Genomic DNA, 17,343 nt, shown 5'->3' with positions numbered 1-17,343 from the left:
AACTATACAATGTGATAATCCAAGTATATATAACAATAAAAATCATGATAAGCAATTCATCTTGAATAAATTTGGGCATTAAAATAATGTGCGCTTAAAGAACCAATCGGTAAAATTTATTTTCGAGAAATTCATGTACGTTAGTAAAATTTTTTTTTTGGGTAACTCGAGTACAAAATATTTTTAAAATGACCAATTTAATAATATTTTGAAATAATAAAATTATGAGTCCTCACAGGGTACGCCCTAGGGGAAGGTGGCGTCATCACAGAGAAGCAAGTTCCTTAACTTAACAAGGGCTTTCTTCCTCAAGTAACTCCACCAAAAGCTTCCTTCCAAGCGTAACTCAGGGTTTTATGGAGTGGATTAAGGTTGGTCCTTGGTTTCTTCACAAATCAAGCAAGGAAATCAAGATGAAGTTGGAAATTTTCTCTCTTTTCTTACTCCCTAATTTCGGCCAAAGTGAAGAACAAATGGAGGATATTTTTGGTCAATTGTAAGATTAAAGGAAAGAAAAGTCTTGGTCAAATCTTGCTTAGATGAGTGACACTTGTCAAGGCTTGGTTTTGTGTCTATCCCTTTGTCTCTCTTGTATCTTTCTAATAACCAATCTATCTTGTCCTCCTCTAATACACTCTTAACACTTCTAATCACATAATCCTTTAGTACCACACCCATTCTTGTCCACCAAATATAATACACACATCTCACAAATCGGTCAAACTACCATAATACTCTACGAAACTTAACATGTACCACAATATAAGAAGGGGAATGATAAAAATCTTAACCTAACCTTTAAAATCACTGTTAAATTAAGGCAAGCAAACAAGCAAGTAAAGTAAAATTCAAAGGAAATATAAATTAGTTTTTAAAAAACATGAGAAAATTTAAAATAATTTTCAAGTCCTCACAAAGATATCAAAAGGGGTTAAAAGTGACATTTTTTCTCATCGCAGACTGTCTGTTCAAATTTGTATCCAATTCATTTAGAATCTTTAAGCTATTTTTCATAAACCTAATAAAGGTCATTTTCTTATTGAATATCATTTTTTGTTATATTTTGTGTCATTGCATGAGAAATAATGTTGTTTAAAGTTTTAATGTCTTATTTATTTCATTAGACTTTGCCAAAAAACAATCCCCCTAATTTATCGTAAAGGGTGATTAGAAGCGGATATCTTATGATGTACGATAAGATTGATTGATACTAAAAGATTTGAAACAAGATGCAGAACAGCTCTAAGTGAGACAATTTGTTAACATCAAAAAACTCATGTTTATATGATTCTCAAGACTCGAAGGATCGTATGGTGATGGCATTATCTTCCATCATGGCTGTCTTCTTTTTCTTTTGCAGGTAGGATTGCGCGATTTGTGATCTTCCGTCATGGCTGTCTTCTTTTTCTTTTGCAAGTAGGATTATGCGATTTGTGTTTTCTTGAAAGAAGGAAAAAAATGTAGCATTTGTTTTAGCTAAGCATGATCTACATTGGGGCAAATTTTTTTGGAAAAGGTGATATCTAAATCTATCAATATGCTCAAAAAATTTTGCAAAAATACTCTGGGCCTTCCATTTCATTTTCTTATAGCAATCTAGACTTTGCATTTTTATTCCAGCACTTTTGGAAGTATTTCTGATTCCTTTTGTTCCTTCTAGTCTAGTGGCATAGATGTTACAATTTTACTTTCTCAAGATTAGTAATCCAAAACGTACATTTTCATTTCTTTCGCTAGTTGTCTGGGTTTGAGTCTAATCCCATCGGCAATTTAGGTCTAGGGTGCATTTTTATTTCTTTCGCTAGTTGTTTGGACTCGGTTTTGATGCTACCAACTATCTAGACTCGGAAAGCATTTTCATTTTTTCAACTAGTTATTTGGATTTGGATTTAATCCCACCAGTGGAATAGGCTTGGGTTGCATTTTCACTTTTTTTACGAATAGACGGGGCTTGGGTACTAATCCCACCAGTAGGTTAGGTTTGAGGTGCATTATCATTTCTCTCACTATTTATTTTGGGTTTGGATTGAATCCTCCCGATTAATCTAAATTTGAGATGCATTTTTAGTATTCTTCTAGTTGTTTGAGTTCGGGTTTGATTCCACCCCCAATCAACATTTGAAGGTTCTACTATTTTGTTAGGGTTCAGGTTTAATCCCACCAACAATCGACATTTGGAAGCATATTTCTATCCCTCTATTTGTTTGGGTTTGGATTTAATCCTACCAACAATTGACATTTGGAAGTATATTTTCAGTTCCTCCATTAGCTATTTGGTTTGGGTTTAATCCTGCTAACAAGTGTAGATTTGTAATTTGATATATTAATCCTCATGCTAGTTGTTTTATCCAATCACTTTTTGTGTTTTCCTATATTTTATTTTATTCCATTCTACCTCGTATTTAGACTACGTCTAATACAATGGGGGACGTAAATAAATCCCCGCAAGTTCAGTCATGTTTTATGGTTACTTTATCAAGTAATGCCTAATATCTTATGTGGTTTGTCTTGATTCAGTTACAGCCAAAGGAGACAGGTAGGTGATTTGGTGTCTATGTTTCTATCTCGAGTTTTTTCAAAACTCAAATAAAGAGGAGCAAGTCGTAGATACCAAATTTTTCTTAATTTCAATCTACTATTTTTTTCATTTTATTTTTCACTTATAAATTGCTTAAGCAATTATTTTTATTTTTGTTTTGTAGGTTTGTGCATAAAGAAAGAAAAGGAAAAGAAAAATGGATGTTCAAAATTGGAAAAATTGGTAGATATTTTTCTTGTGTTTCAAACCAATAAAAGAAAACCCAAACCCAACCACAAAGTCTACCAAACAACCAAACAAAACCTATGCAAAAACACAACAAAAAGCCTACTTGAAACCTAGCCAAAGTCTGGAAAAATGGAAATAAAAGAGGCTCGTTAGCCCAACTCTTTTCTTCAAAAAAAAAAAACTCTTCAAATTTTTGCAGCAAAAAAAAACTCTTTTGTTCTCCAATTTTGCAGCAACAAACCAGTATGAAGCAACTTGATGGCTTGGTTTTTTTCTTTGTTTTTCTTTCTTTCTTTTCTCTTTCTTTCTCCCCAAGCTTGTTAGTACAAATACAGCTCATCATCTCTCAAATCTTATCTTTTAGCACCTAATTACAATTGATCAAAGGGAGGGAAGGAGACACATCACCATTTTTTCATCCCAACCCTTCATTGCTAGTTTTAGGGTTTTTGATTTCATATAAATGCATAACAAATGCAGCTTTTAGGTTCTAAGAGAGAGGGAACAAGTTATAATAAAAATGGCTACACAAGATCTGGGCTAGGGAGAGATAAAAAGCAAGAAAAAGAAAGAAAATTTTTTTCTACAAAAACTAGGAACAGGCTGGTCGACCAGCCCTGTTCAAATTCATTTTTCTCCTTCAATATAGATTCGTTTGGGGTGATTCTTTTTTTTCTTTTTTGCATTTTCTAGGGATATAGAGGAACAACTTTTATGTAGAAGCCTTTTGTAGATAATCATTAAAACCCATTCGAAATCGAAGCTTGAAATCACCCTCCTGGAAATTTTTTTGGAAAACGGGGAATAGGCTGAAGAACCAACCCTATTAATCCCTATTTTTCTACTTCGTCTGAGGTCCTTCAAATGAAGTTTCTTTTTCTACACTTTCTAGGTTCATAGTAAAGTGATTTTGTGACATGAACATGGGATCCAATGATTCATATTCAAGTCATACAAGAGGTTGATCCATTGGAGTTCATCAAATCATCCCTTAGAGTCATCAAATCCGAGATCCCTTGATTTTCCTTAGTTTCCTTAGTTCAAGTTGTTTATGTTAGTTTCCTTAGTCTTTGTCATTTACTTGAAAAATTCTAGTCGTGTGTATTTAATTATTTCCAGCAAATATAGTTGGTTAATTAGTTAATTGAGTTGTTAGTTGGTTGAATAAATGGCTAAGGTCATGTTGACCATAGTCTAGTCAACCTAGAGTTAGGTTTAGTTTCCTATTCTAGTCGAATTAGGTTTTAGAAAAGTAGTTAATTGCTTCCAAGTTTGTTTAAGTCTTTGAGTCTTGTAAAAGATTATAAATAAATCTTAAGTCCAACGTTTTTCATAAGTCATGATGAATTAAAGAAAATTCCATCAAAAAACTTTGTGTTTAGCAATTCTCTTGTCTAAGAGATCTTTTCTTAAATACTTGAGACGATTCTTGAGTTTTCAAGTGACTTATCAATTCAAGATCACGTTGAATTGTGGCATCATTCTATCTTTCTAATCAATCTCGAGTGGTCCTTAATTATTTCAAATCCATCCTTTTGTGTTCATAACCTGATCAAGATAGATCCTTCCGCTATCTGTGTAGTTTGTTTCTTCAAGAGCGGGAATTCGAAGATTCGAGTTCGCATCATTTTGTATTGAGAGTTTTTAGGGAAAACAGTTTTAAGGCCTTCAAATCAGAGCTCGAAGTAGCCTTCCTCACGGTTCGTGACATCAATATCAATCACCTGAGTTTGCTCCGTTCTGGATTCTGCGCATTTTCCTAGGATTTTTCCACACTCAATATGATTCCATAAGCATCAGAGATAACTTTTATTCATTCTTCTCTTTTGATTCAAGCTTGGATCTGCATCTAAATCCAATAAATAAGAGCTCTAATGTCTTGCTTTTGACTAGGGTTTGATGATCCATATTATTCCTTTGTTGTGCTTGTTTCATGACTATATTGGCTTGGTAATGTCTACTTTAGTGGTCTGATGAATCTCGTTTGATCTAGGGAAATGCCAAGATTAGGAAGTTGGCTTCTAGAATTATGAATTGGGGATGTTTCTTTTTTTGCAACTTATAAGGCTAAACTCATGTTTTTGGATTTTTGAATCTTTGAAAGAAATTTATTTTTCTCCATTTGCTCATGAACCTAGGAAGATATAGATTTCATGGTTGTTTTCCTTGTGCTGTAGAATTTGTGATTTTTGTTAGAATAAAATATATAAATAGGTTAAAAAGTTTGAATTTTTCTTCAAATGGACCAAGTCTTTGTTTTATACTTGGTCTCGTGCTTTATTTTCCTTGGGTTTATGACATGGGATTTGGAACTCAAGTCCAATATCTTTATTAGGTTTAAGTTTGTAAAATGAATTGAATTGGACTGCTCTTTTCAATAAGACAACTTTGTTTATCTTTTTTGGGCCAAAGTGATGCAGCCCAAATGCATAAAAATGGCCCAACACTGTTTTATATGTAAGGTTTTGAAATGAGAAACAAAATTTGTAATTTGACCCCTAATTCTTTGAGTAATTTTATTATAGGTCTAAATTTTGGATTTCTTTCAGTCAGGCCCTTCATTAATTGTATTTTGGCCCCTAAACTTTATCTTTATTCAAGTTGGATCCCTAATCTTTTTGAGAATTATAATTTAATTCCAAAAAATTTCCAATTTTTGCAATTTAGTCCTTGTTAGTTTTAATTTCTCAATTACAATTATTTTTCTTCTTTAATTGCTAACTATACTTCTTTTAAATGCATTTAATTTGTAAATTCTAGATGTTTTATGTTTATTTACATTTTTGCAATAATAAGAGAAATTTAGTATATGTTTATATTCTCTTTTAAAGTGTCATCAATTAAATTACTGCATTGACTCGTTTGTTGATTTGAAAAAGTAAACAACTCTTCGTTCCCCTCACTTAGTCATTATTTCAAAAGGGAGGTGCCCCTATTATAATTTAAATCCTTTTATGTGCTCCTATGTGCTCCTGCGTGTTTATATGTTTTATGTGTTTTTCTTTTATTTATTTATTTTAAACTTTCGTTCATTTTATGTTTGTTTAATTTAAGTTTTATGATTATTTGGAGGGCATTTAAATGCCCAAATTGTAGTAGATAGGTTATATCTCCTTGTGCAAGAAATGTAATTAGATAGGTAATGTAATAGATAGGTTCTATTTTTGCAAGAAATGTAATTAGCTAGATAAATGTAATAGATAAGTTAGATCAGTTTATTATCTTATATTTTTCCTTTTAGATTATAGTTAGGGCCCCAAATGTAATAGTTAGATCTTATGTGTTTGTGTGTTTATGTGTTTTATTCACTTTCTCTAGAGTTTTGCATCTAGATATTATGTCTGTGTGCTATGTGCTTTACATGCTCTATGTATTTTATGTATTTATTTGTTTTAATTATACTCTATATGTTTTATTTATTTATGATGAGTGCATGACGTCACCACACTAATCCAAAACTAGTTGTGGTTTTTCTCTCCGATTTTTCACTAGTCCAATGCTAGTGAGAACTTGTAAAAATCAGCTAGTCCAATGCTAGACCTTTAGGTCATTTACGTGCTAGATTCATACTTTTTGTAACATTTATTACATTTCATGCATTTTTCCCCATTTTAGGTTATTTCCATTTACATGATATGTTCTCTTATTCTCTTATCCCTATGTGTACAAATCATATCATTTAGATTTGCATTTCATTTAGATAATTAGAAAAAAATAGGCTAGTCCATTTGTTTGTTTAGGTTAGAAGAGTCACCCTTCGAATATGGGGAATAGGCGAGTATGGCCTTTTAACCTTAGCACGCTATTACCCCTCTATAAGAAGGAAAATTATGTCACGAATTTTAGGTTTTCATACCCTATTGTGTTGCATTCTCCTCTTCTAAGTGATGTATATGTATCTATATATCGTAATTTTCTTTTTCGAATCTCATCTTTTGCATATTCATGACTTTTTCAAGTGATTATTTTTTGGTTTCACAATTAATGTAACGTGCACCACTTAAACTTTCACTACAAGAAAATTGCGTTTCTGTGACAGGCGAAAGTTGTCACTAAAAATTCAGAAGTCGTCACAAAAAAAGTCAGTGATGACTTTTACTGCTGTCACAGAGCTATCACTGGTTCTATGTCACAAAAGGGGGTCCATGTGACGACTGTTGAAAGTCGTCACAAACGATTTCGCTTTTGTGATGACTCTTGTCGTCACTCATTGTTGTACATTGTGTGACGACTTTTATTGTCACTAAGCTGGCTAACTTCTTGTCATAGTCAACCCTTGGAGTTGTCACATTATGCTTCCGTTCAGTGACGACTTTTGTTGTCATTGTTTTCCATCCATAAAAAGTGACGACTTTCTGGTGTCACTAGTGAAACTTGTTGGCAATGACAACTTTTTTTATTGTCATTTATTTTTTTTGTAAAAAGCAATAATCTAATGTTAATTACGCAACATAGCTGCCAACAATCACAAAACGTTCATTGAGTAGCAAGGAGAAAAAAAAAGCCAACATACGAAAAGAAAGCCAACATTCATTTCCAATAGAAGATCAACCCAAATACATATATATATAAATGTTGCCTCAAATGTGTCATAAACCATGCACCATCCAAAATAAGCCATTCAGTTACAATACTAGTGATTTCCCATCAACAATAGAGAGTAGTAAAGTTCTATACAAAACTATGAGCACGATTCCCATCTAGAACAAAACATGAGCACGATAGGCCTTGTAGTCTTCAAATCAAAAACCATCTTCACAGCAATGACTGGCTTCTTCTTCTTGGGAATCGTGTTAGAACCTACACGTTACCAAAATTGAAGCAATTAGCACTGGTGTTAAAACTGGAACTACACTTCTAGATAGGCACCATATTATAAAAACTAATGTCACTCTAATTTGAAATTATAGCAATCTAAGTAAATTGCTTAACACAAAAATAAAGTGAAATTATAGCAAATAAGACATTGAATGTATATTCTATGAAATATAGAATAACAATACAAACACAATAAATATCTGCATGTTCATAAATATATATGCAATAACAATAACAATAACAACAATAAAATCCTAAAATCATTGAGAGCCTAGATGATCGTGAACCACACAGTATATCAAGAAAAAAAACACACACACACACACACAATCACAGGTGCCTCTTTTTCCTTAGCACAAAAAAAAAATTCTGATACAGAAAAATTTAGATGAGTTCGACAAAGAAAAAAGTGGAATACATCCCAACGTTCAAACACCTTTGCTTTAAAAACACTAAAGTTTTGGTTGCAACATCCAGCACCTCAATGGCTGTAATTAAACATGAACAAGATTTCAAGCACCTAAATCAGCCTCAAGCAACTCAATTGCATTAAACAGGAATCAGATTTGGTGGATCCAGATTTCAAGTGCCATCAAGCAACTAAATTGACATCAAGCAACCCAATTGTATTAAAAATGAATCTCTATTTTGTAGAACCAGAATTCAAGTGCCTCAATTGTGAATGATATGAAGAGCAAACAATTTATTTATACCTGACACAGAAGTTGCTATTTGCGCAAGTCTTTCAGCTGGTTAGCTAACTCATCATACAGGCTTTTTGTTTCTGTTTGTTGTTGTTGCAAGGTCTTAATCAACTCTTGTTGAGCAGTGAATTGTTGAGTTACTTCTGCAGCTCATTTTTCTGCTTCATCTGCTCTTTTTCGGCTGTCCTCAATCTCATGCTTCCAGCGTTCTACCTCAGCAGCTTGCTTCTTGGTTGCACTACGACTGCGGATGTGTCCAGGTATGTAACCAAGTTCTTGCTCACATATTTCCTTGCTAGTCATTGAAGTTGTAGCCTGCAATTCCCTCATTTTGTCCTAGGCAAGTAAAAAATATGATCATTATGTAGCTGGAATGGATGTCAATAATTTAAAAATCCATTATCCAAGCGAAACAGCTCACCAAGGTCTCTTTTGCTTTGTCATTTACCAGCCCCCCTGACTTCTTTGACTTTCGACTTAACTCAAACATGTCTATCTCTGAAAGCTCGACATCTTCTTTCCTTTTCTGTCCAAATTTTCAATTTTTTCATTTTCAGTCATATGACAAAAAGGATGTACATGTACAACTGTTGGCTGGGTTTCAGATTACCTTTTCCTCAACAACTCTTGCAAGCGATTTTGTGCCAACAGTAGTATGGCAGTCATTTTTGGCACGATTTTGCTTGTTACGTTCACTAATTTTCTGCCACAAATTAGTGAAAATTTTAACTGACAAAGATTAGCAAATTTGTGAAGTGAAATCTGAAATTTAATAAAAGGATAGGTTATTTTGACAAGCTAACCTTAAATTCATCATTTTCAAAGTAGCTGACCAGCCACTTCCAATCTTCTTCACTCACACCTTCAGGAACTTGCCTCAATGCTTCTTGCCTTGATTCAAAACTCTGGAAATACTTGTGAAGCTGATATCGATGGTTTCGATATTGTGTGTTTAACTGCCTACTAATAGCAGTTTTTGAGGTGATGTGCTCTGGAAATCAAAAGTCATCCTACAATAACAGTGCAATCTACTTAAAACCAAGCAAATCTAAAGCAGTAAAATCTCTCATACTTTCTGGATGAAATTAGAGTATTAGCAGGTCAACAAATACCGTAACCGTGCTGTATATGCCTTCTCGGTCACCGGGATTGAGATGGGACCACTTTGGAACATTAAGCCTAGCAGCCTTCCTAACAACACAACCCCCTTCTGTGATGAAGTATTGAGAATCCTTCCCAACAATCCGCCGAATACAATCATCAATTTCAATGGTGAGCGTCTCATTAGCCTCCCTTTTTTTTGATAATGATAGATTTCGTGTACGTCCTCTTCTTCTTGCTGCCAGCAGTATAGCTATTAACAAATATCAGTCCATACATTACTTTGACCACATTAACAAAGTTAGTCATGAAATAGAAACTTGGTTTTTAATTTCAGCCGTGAAAATGAAGTCTAACTTACCATTTTCTTGCTCTTTCGAAACTGGATTTGTCTCATTTTCTCCGGATGCACGAGACTCAGATGTCTAAGGGTGTATCATCCTACTCTCACTAGCACTTTCTCTAGGTGAAGAAGTTGGAGTGACATATATTGCATCCTCTGAGGATACACTCTTGGATGCACTTCTTGGTTGATTGCTTCCAACTGAATTAGGTATTACAGGCTATTGTGCACCTTGAGCTTTTCTCTGCAGCATTTGGCCTCGCTTTCCTGGTCCAGCCATCTAAAAGTAACAAGAAGTTAGTGTTACAGCATAGTATAATTTAGGAATAAAAACTAGTTAGCCGGAGTTAAAGAGATTAAATTTAGTGTCATGTAGTCCTCATCAATTTCACCTATTCCGAATCGATGTCATTATCACTAAGAATCTCCTCTTCGTCTTCCTCATTGTTAGACTCATGTTCATTCACTTCATCATCATCATTAATGAAATCTTCAAAGGTGCCATTTGAGCTATTTTTTGACTTCTCAGCATGTACAATGGATGAAGGTACAACCTTCGGTATCTCATTGTCTTCTCTTGAAAGTAATGGTGGATTGTCGAGGTCTATTATAATAGTGAAATCCCCAGTTGCTTCTTCTTGATATATTTCCTCAACCATTGGTTATATTTCTAAATCTTCAGGAACATCATACAAGTGCCTTGGACTGAACCTCTCGACGACAAACCAGTTTTTGCCTAGTTTCAAGTCTTCAAGATAAAAGACTTGTTGGACATGTTGAGGGAGGACATATGGTTGGTCTTCATACCATTTTCTGGACGAATTGACACTTGTGATACCCCATTCTTTGTCCACTTGCATCCCAGCACTATCATCGGTCTTCCACCAGTCACACTTGAATACTATAACCTTTTTTTTCCCGAGCCAGTATCTTACTTCAATAATTTGTTGTATCACACCATAAAAATCGATCATATTGTTACCATGCTCACCTCTAACTACAATACCACTGTTTTGAGTCTTTCTTTGCCTTTCCCGATTTTTCGTGTGAAACCTATACCCATTAACCATGCAGCCCGTATACATGCAAACTCGGTTGTCTAGCCCAAATGCTAATGCTCGAAGCTCACCATTGGAAGCCTCGCTGCCATACATAACCTAGTAAGGACAATTTCACCTAAATCAGTAATTTATTGTATTAGAGATAAAAAAAGTAGGTTGTCCAAATGACACTACAAACATACACGCTGTTTAACCCATTTTGCAAATTCTCTATCGTGCCTTTGGTCCATATTTTCAGCACTCTCTGCCTCCAACTCCATTTTATGCGCACTATAGACAAAAACAATCACCTTGTATAAATTTGCCTTTGAACATATCAAAATATAGAACAAAGGTACAAGCTTTAATTAACATTAAAAGCTTACTTTATATAGTCCTCAAGCTCATCACAATTGTTCAATATAAATGTATGAATTTTTTCCAGCTCTGAGTCAAGGAAATTGCCCCTTTTGGGCCCTCCAAATGGACGACCAGGGCATGAAAAAATGGACAATTCACCAGTATTATATCCCCTATCATTGTTTCATTCAGGCTTGTTGAATATCGTATCAATATTGTCTAGGTACATAGAGCAGAATGTCAAGCATTCTTTATCTATGTACTGCTCAGCAATGCATCCCTCTGGTCGGGCCTTATTCCCAACATAACTTTTCAGCACTGCCATATGTCTTTCTCAAAGGAAAATAAAAGAAATTAGAAGATTGCAGTGGTCTTTAATAAAAAAAAAACTTACAAGGCTATATGTACAACTCTCTACCTCTCAAATGGGAACATCCAACGATATTGAGCTGGACCGCCAAGGATAGCTTTAGCAGGCAAGTGAACCATCAAGTGCATCATTATATCGAAGAAAGCTGGAGGGAACAACCTCTCTAATTTACATAAGATGACTGCAATTTTTTGGCCTAACTCCTCTAGAACCTCTCTATGTAATGTTCTAGCACATAATTTTTTGACGAATTCACTTAACTCGAATAGCACTTGCCGAACTTCTTTTGTTAAACTTCCACGGATTGCAAGTGGGAGTAGCCTTTGTATAAAAATGTGGAAGTCATGACTTTTCATTCCAGAAATTTGAAACTGGCCATTCTTTATACATCGGCAAATGTTTGAGGCAAACCCATCTGGATATTTGATAGAATTCAAGAACTCACATACTTTTTTTTTCTCCTCCTTGGTTAGGCTGTAACAGGCATGTGGCATGATATAAGAGTCGCCATTTGGAATCAAATGTAGCTCTTTTTTCAAACCCAAATCCTTCAAATCTTGACGACACAACCAGTGGTCTTTGGTTTTGTTTTCAATATCCATAATTGTGGCAATGATAGCCTCTGAGACATTTTTTGACACATGCATTAAATCCAAATTATGCCTAAGAAGGAGGTCTGCCCAATATAGTAACTCAAAGAAACAACTTTTCTTTGTCCAGTTCAAACCACTCTCAGAACGCTTGCGTTTCTTTGCATTGGATTGCGCCTTGGTCTTCCCAAAATTTACCTCCATATTTTGTACCTGATCCAAAATTTCATTTCCAGATAAAGGTGCAACAGGATTCCTAAAGTCCACATTGCCATCGAAAGGTTTTTTTTCTCGCCGCCAAGAATGGTCAATGGGTAAGAAGCGGCGATGACCTGTGTAACACAACTTTTTTCGGTGTGGTAAATGTACGCAAGTTGTCTCAACCATGCAAATAGGACATGCTTGATACCCTTTCGTACTCCATCCGGACAGCATTGCATAAGCTGGAAAATCATTTATAGTCCATAGTAAAGCTGCCCGGAGGTCAAATTTCTTGCCACTATATGCATCATATGTTTCAACACCAAGCCACATTTCATTCAGTTCATTTATTAGAGGCTCCATGTAATCATCAATCTCATTTCCCGGGGATTTAGGCCCAAGAATTAGCATTGATAGGAAAAAGAAAGGATTTCTCATACACTTCCAAGGGGGCAGATTGTATGGCACTAGATAAATAGGCCAGATGCTATAAGCACTACTCATGGTCCCAAAAGGATTGAAACCATCAGTTGCAAGACCTAACCTCACATTTCTAGGATCAACGGCGAAGTCCGGATGCAACCTATCAAAGTATTTCCATGCTTCACTGTCTGCTGGATGCCACATGATGTTATCATCATGCACACACTTTTCTTTATGCCATCTCATATCTGAAGCTATTTCTTTGTGGGTATATAATCGTTGCAGCCTAGGCTTCAAAGGAAAGTAACGCAAAACTTTGCGTGGAACTCTTGAACCTGCCATCTTGTAGCGAGGTTCTTTACAATTTAGATTTGGACAAGTGTCAAATTTTTCATTTTCCTTGCGGAAGAGAACACAGTCATTGACACAAGCATGGATTTTTTCAGATTTAAAACCTAAGTCTCGAATGAGTTTCTTAGCATCAGCAAAAGACTTGGGAACTGTGGCTTCAGGAGGTAGTGCATGCCTAAAAATTTCCAGCAATGCATTGAAGGACTTTATAGTCCACCCGCTCATTGTTTTCAAATGGAGCAAAGTGACTACAAAGGATAGCTTTGAGTAAAAATGATTCCCTGGATACAGCTCCTTTTTTGCATCTTCTAACAATTTAAGAAAGTTATCTGTGTCACTATGATTCGCATTTAGACTATCATCTGTTGATTCTTCCCTACCAGCCCAATTGTCCCCCCATTGTGCTGTCCCAATGTCGTGCAACATGTCATTTAAATCTTCAGTATCACTATCCTCCTCTCCATCCCCATGTTTAGTACTATCCCCACAATTTTGGTGTCGAAATTGTTCCCCATGGTGTATCCATCTTGTGTAGCTTTTACGAATGCCTTGAGTCAATAAATGATCCTCCACAACTGTTTTAGTTTGGTTACAAAAATTATTGCATTGTGTACATGGGCATGGGATTTTCTGATTTTCAACTTTTTGAGAATATGCAAACTTGAGGAAATTTTTGACTCCGAGTTCATAAGCCTTGTCCTTCCTATTGCTAATCTTCATCCAAGTTTTATCCATGTCCTAGATATAGACACATCAGCCTTTAGTACAAAATACTTTTCTAATATCAAACTAAAGAGAATAATTTGTTAACTAGCCTTTTCAAAAATTAAGGCTACAAGTCATATGAAAAGCAGCCATAAAAGTAATATGAAAATTCATATGAAAAGCCATGAAATCAGTATCATATATCAAGAAAAGTAATATGTAAAGCAGCCACAAAATGAACATGAAATTAACCATGAAAGCAGTTTCCTAAAATCCAAAAAAGCCATATGTAAAGCAGCCATGAAATTAACCATGAAATCAATAGAAATTAAAGAGGAGAGACTTCAACAAATGCACTAGCAATCAACAAATGTTAATACCAACTGATGGTTAATACCAACAAATGCACTAGCAATTAACAAACAAATGTTAAAGAGGAGAGACTTCTAAAGCTCAGACTTTAAAACAAACAGAACAGAACAAAAAATACGCTTGTTAATACCAACCCAAAAAAAAAAGAACAAAAACAGGGGAAAATTAAAAGAAGAACAAAGTCACAAACGATGTTAAATCCAGATACCTCTACGATGTTATGGAACAAAGTCAATAAAAGAAGAACCGTACACAGAAATTTCTCAAGATACAAACTGAAAATGCAACATTTCAGAAGCCCAAATTGCCTCGAATAATGGCAAGGAAATGAAGCCTTTCGGGGGTAGGACAGAAGCCATTGGATAATGAGCTAACAAAAACAGGGGAAAATTAAAATGTAGGTTCGAAAATGGCAAGGAAATGAAGAACAAAGAACAAACTTCAGTTGAACTTACCTAAGAAATGTATAGCTTTCCCCAATTGCCTTGGATTTGCTGGTGCTAAAGAGCTCGACGCGGTTGCGGGTCAATAGAGGGGAGAAAGGGCTATCGTCAGTGGTGAAGGAAATGCTGAAGAATAAATTATGGTGCTGGATAGCTCGGACTTCAGTGGCTGATGGTGGTGGATAGCGGCGGACTTCAGCGGTTAACGGTGGTGAGCGGCATTTCGACACGGTTGCGGGTCAATGGAGGGGAGAAAGGGTCATCGTCAGTGGTGAAGGAAAGGCTGAAGAATAAAGCTCAAGTTGCTGGGTAGCGGCAAACTTCAGCTGCTGATGGTGGTGGATAGCGGCGGACTTCAGCGGCTAACGGTGGCGAGCGGCATTTCGAATCTACGGGAAGGAAGGGTTAGTTCACCATAGGAAGGAAAGACTGAGAATGAAATTTGTCTAAGTGTTGGAAGAGAGAAGCGGCGAGACTTTTGTTTGTGTGTGAACAACCAAAAACGACGTCGTTTTGTAGAGATTTCAGCCACCCGCCTCGCGCCTCTTTCAGATTTCAGACTGGCGCTCTTTTTTTTTTGGCATCTAAGCACATCTTTGAGATTCCAGGATTCACACCTTTAGCTTCATACATTTTTTTTCTTTTTTTTTTCCCTGGTCAAATTTTTTTTTCAGGTTTCTTTTTTCATACTTAATCTCTTTTTTTTTTCCTTAATCTCATCTATAAATATCAAATAAATTATTTGATATTGGTTTCTTTTTTGTGCATGTATATATATATATATGTGTGCTTGTTTGTGTCTATATACATCTTTTTGGGTTTGGACAACTCAATATACAAATTATTTAAGAAATTACCTTACAATAAAACTTACACAATAAAACATGTTTCAAAAATTTAACATGCATAGAATCGCTTATATACAGTATAGCACTTCTTACTCATGCTTATACTACTCTTTGTCTATTACTTAGTTTTTATAATAAATTAAAAGAAACATGTAATCAAATATTCTGTTAATTGTGTGGCAACTCTCAATCTTATTGCACAACAGATATTTTACTGAATAATTTTAATTTCGTATATACCCATTCCATATGAAAATAATTATTACTTATGATGTATTACACGTTATACTAATCTTTCACAGTGCTAACATTAGACTACAAATTATATTCAATTACATTTTTTCAAATTATTTCAGTTATTGATTTTTGGGGGTTGTTATAAGGAATAATAAACAATTCGTGAAAAAAATTTTATGCTCAGACATGTCTATTATGTAAACTTAGCAAAAATTACAAATATCTAAAAATAGTTTGTTATTATATCATTTGCATTTTGCTAATACGTAATGAATAGGGGCTAAATTATAAAATTAGGGTGTCATATCTTCGGTGCTTTTGCTCATATAAAAGAATTGGGGGCTAAATAATAAAATTAGGGTGCCATAGTAGAATTAGTGAAATTTGATGAAAATACTATTGAATTGCTTATATACAGTATAGCACTTCTTACTCATGCTTATCCTACTCTTTGTCTATTACTTAGTTTTTATAATAAATTAAAAGAAACATGTAATCAAATATTCTGTTAAATGTGTTACAACTCTCAATCTTATTGCACGACAGATATTTTACTGAATAATTTTAATTTCGTATATACCCATTCCATATGAAAATAATTATTACTTATGATGTATTACACGTTATACTAATCTTTCACAGTGCTAACATTAGACTACAAATTATATTCAATTACACTTTTTCAAATTATTTCAGTTATTGATTTTTGGGGGTTGTTATAAGGAATAATAAAAAATTCGTGAAAAAATTTTTATGCTCAGACATGTCTATTATGTCAACTTAGCAAAAATTACAAATATCTAAAAATAGTTTGTTATTATATCATTTGCATTTTGCTAATACGTAATGAATAGGGGCTAAATTATAAAATTAGGGTGTCATATCTTCGGTGCTTTTGCTAATATAAAAGAATTGGGGGCTAAAAAATAAAATTAGGGTGTCATAGTAGAATTAATGAAAGTTGATGAAAATACTGTAGTATACAGTGATGCAAAAAGTTGTCACAAAATTGGAATCGGGTAGACTTTCAATGACAACAAGTTATGTTGTCACTGTAGAGAGAGCGTTTGTGACGACTTTACTTGAGTTGTCATAAAATCATTTCCCGCGGCATCAAATGAGATGCGCGCCAACTATTTCGTGACGAGTTGAGAATGACAACTTCCAATGTTGTCACTGATTATGCTTGTGCTGTACTCATCTGTGATGACACCTAATGTCGTCACTGAATTAGGTTATCTGTGACAAGATTTTTGTTGTCACATAAATTTTTGTCACTGAAAAATATATTTCTTGTAGTGTTTGAAGAGACATTCCGTTCCTCTCGATACCCCTAGGTCTAGGTTTGCATCCATATAGAAGCATCCGAATGTGATAAGTTTTAGATGTTAGATTAGGAAAATTTTTTGATTAAATCTCGCAACTAACTTTGGTTAGGTTGAAAGGGTGTTTTAGATTTGAATCGATCAAATCTTTGCCTTCCCTTTCTTCAACTGTAACTCCCCGAACTCTTTTCTCTCTTCAAAGATTTGCAGTGGTCTAAAAGGGTTTTATTTATTTTTTATTTTAAAAAATATATTTTGGGTGACTTGGTACACCTAAACTCAATACCAAGTGGTGACTCTCTTTTTCTAAAAACCTTTTTTTGACTAATATTTTGGGCCCAAACC

At 34.6% G+C, this 17,343-nt stretch overlaps 1 protein-coding gene across 1 annotated transcript; it reads right to left on the bottom strand.

The window, feature by feature from the left end:
* Positions 1 to 11,317: 11,317 nt before the first annotated feature.
* LOC113769175 lies at positions 11,318 to 13,803 on the bottom strand. Its single transcript, XM_027313646.1, has 2 exons — positions 11,552 to 13,803; positions 11,318 to 11,462 (listed from the first exon to the last, which is right to left on the bottom strand). Exons 1-2 carry the CDS (start codon positions 13,801 to 13,803, stop codon positions 11,318 to 11,320), a joined length of 2,397 nt encoding a protein of 798 aa, XP_027169447.1.
* Positions 13,804 to 17,343: the final 3,540 nt, after the last annotated feature.

The sequence above is a fragment of the Coffea eugenioides genome, chromosome 1 (genome assembly GCF_003713205.1).
Source record: "Coffea eugenioides isolate CCC68of chromosome 1, Ceug_1.0, whole genome shotgun sequence".
Classification (NCBI taxonomy): Eukaryota; Viridiplantae; Streptophyta; class Magnoliopsida; order Gentianales; family Rubiaceae; genus Coffea; species Coffea eugenioides.
The sequence above is the reverse complement of the archived record's forward strand: the minus strand, read 5'-3'. Positions and strand labels throughout refer to the sequence as shown.

Excerpts from the sequence above, each read along its gene's own strand:
- LOC113769175 (XM_027313646.1), bottom strand. The coding sequence starts at position 13,803 with ATGGATAAAACTTGGATGAAGATTAGCAATAGGAAGGACAAGGCTTAT. Across the intron at positions 11,463-11,551 it reads TGGATGTTCCCATTTGAGAG|ACATATGGCAGTGCTGAAAA; the intron begins GTAGAGAGTTGT and ends CCTTTGAGAAAG.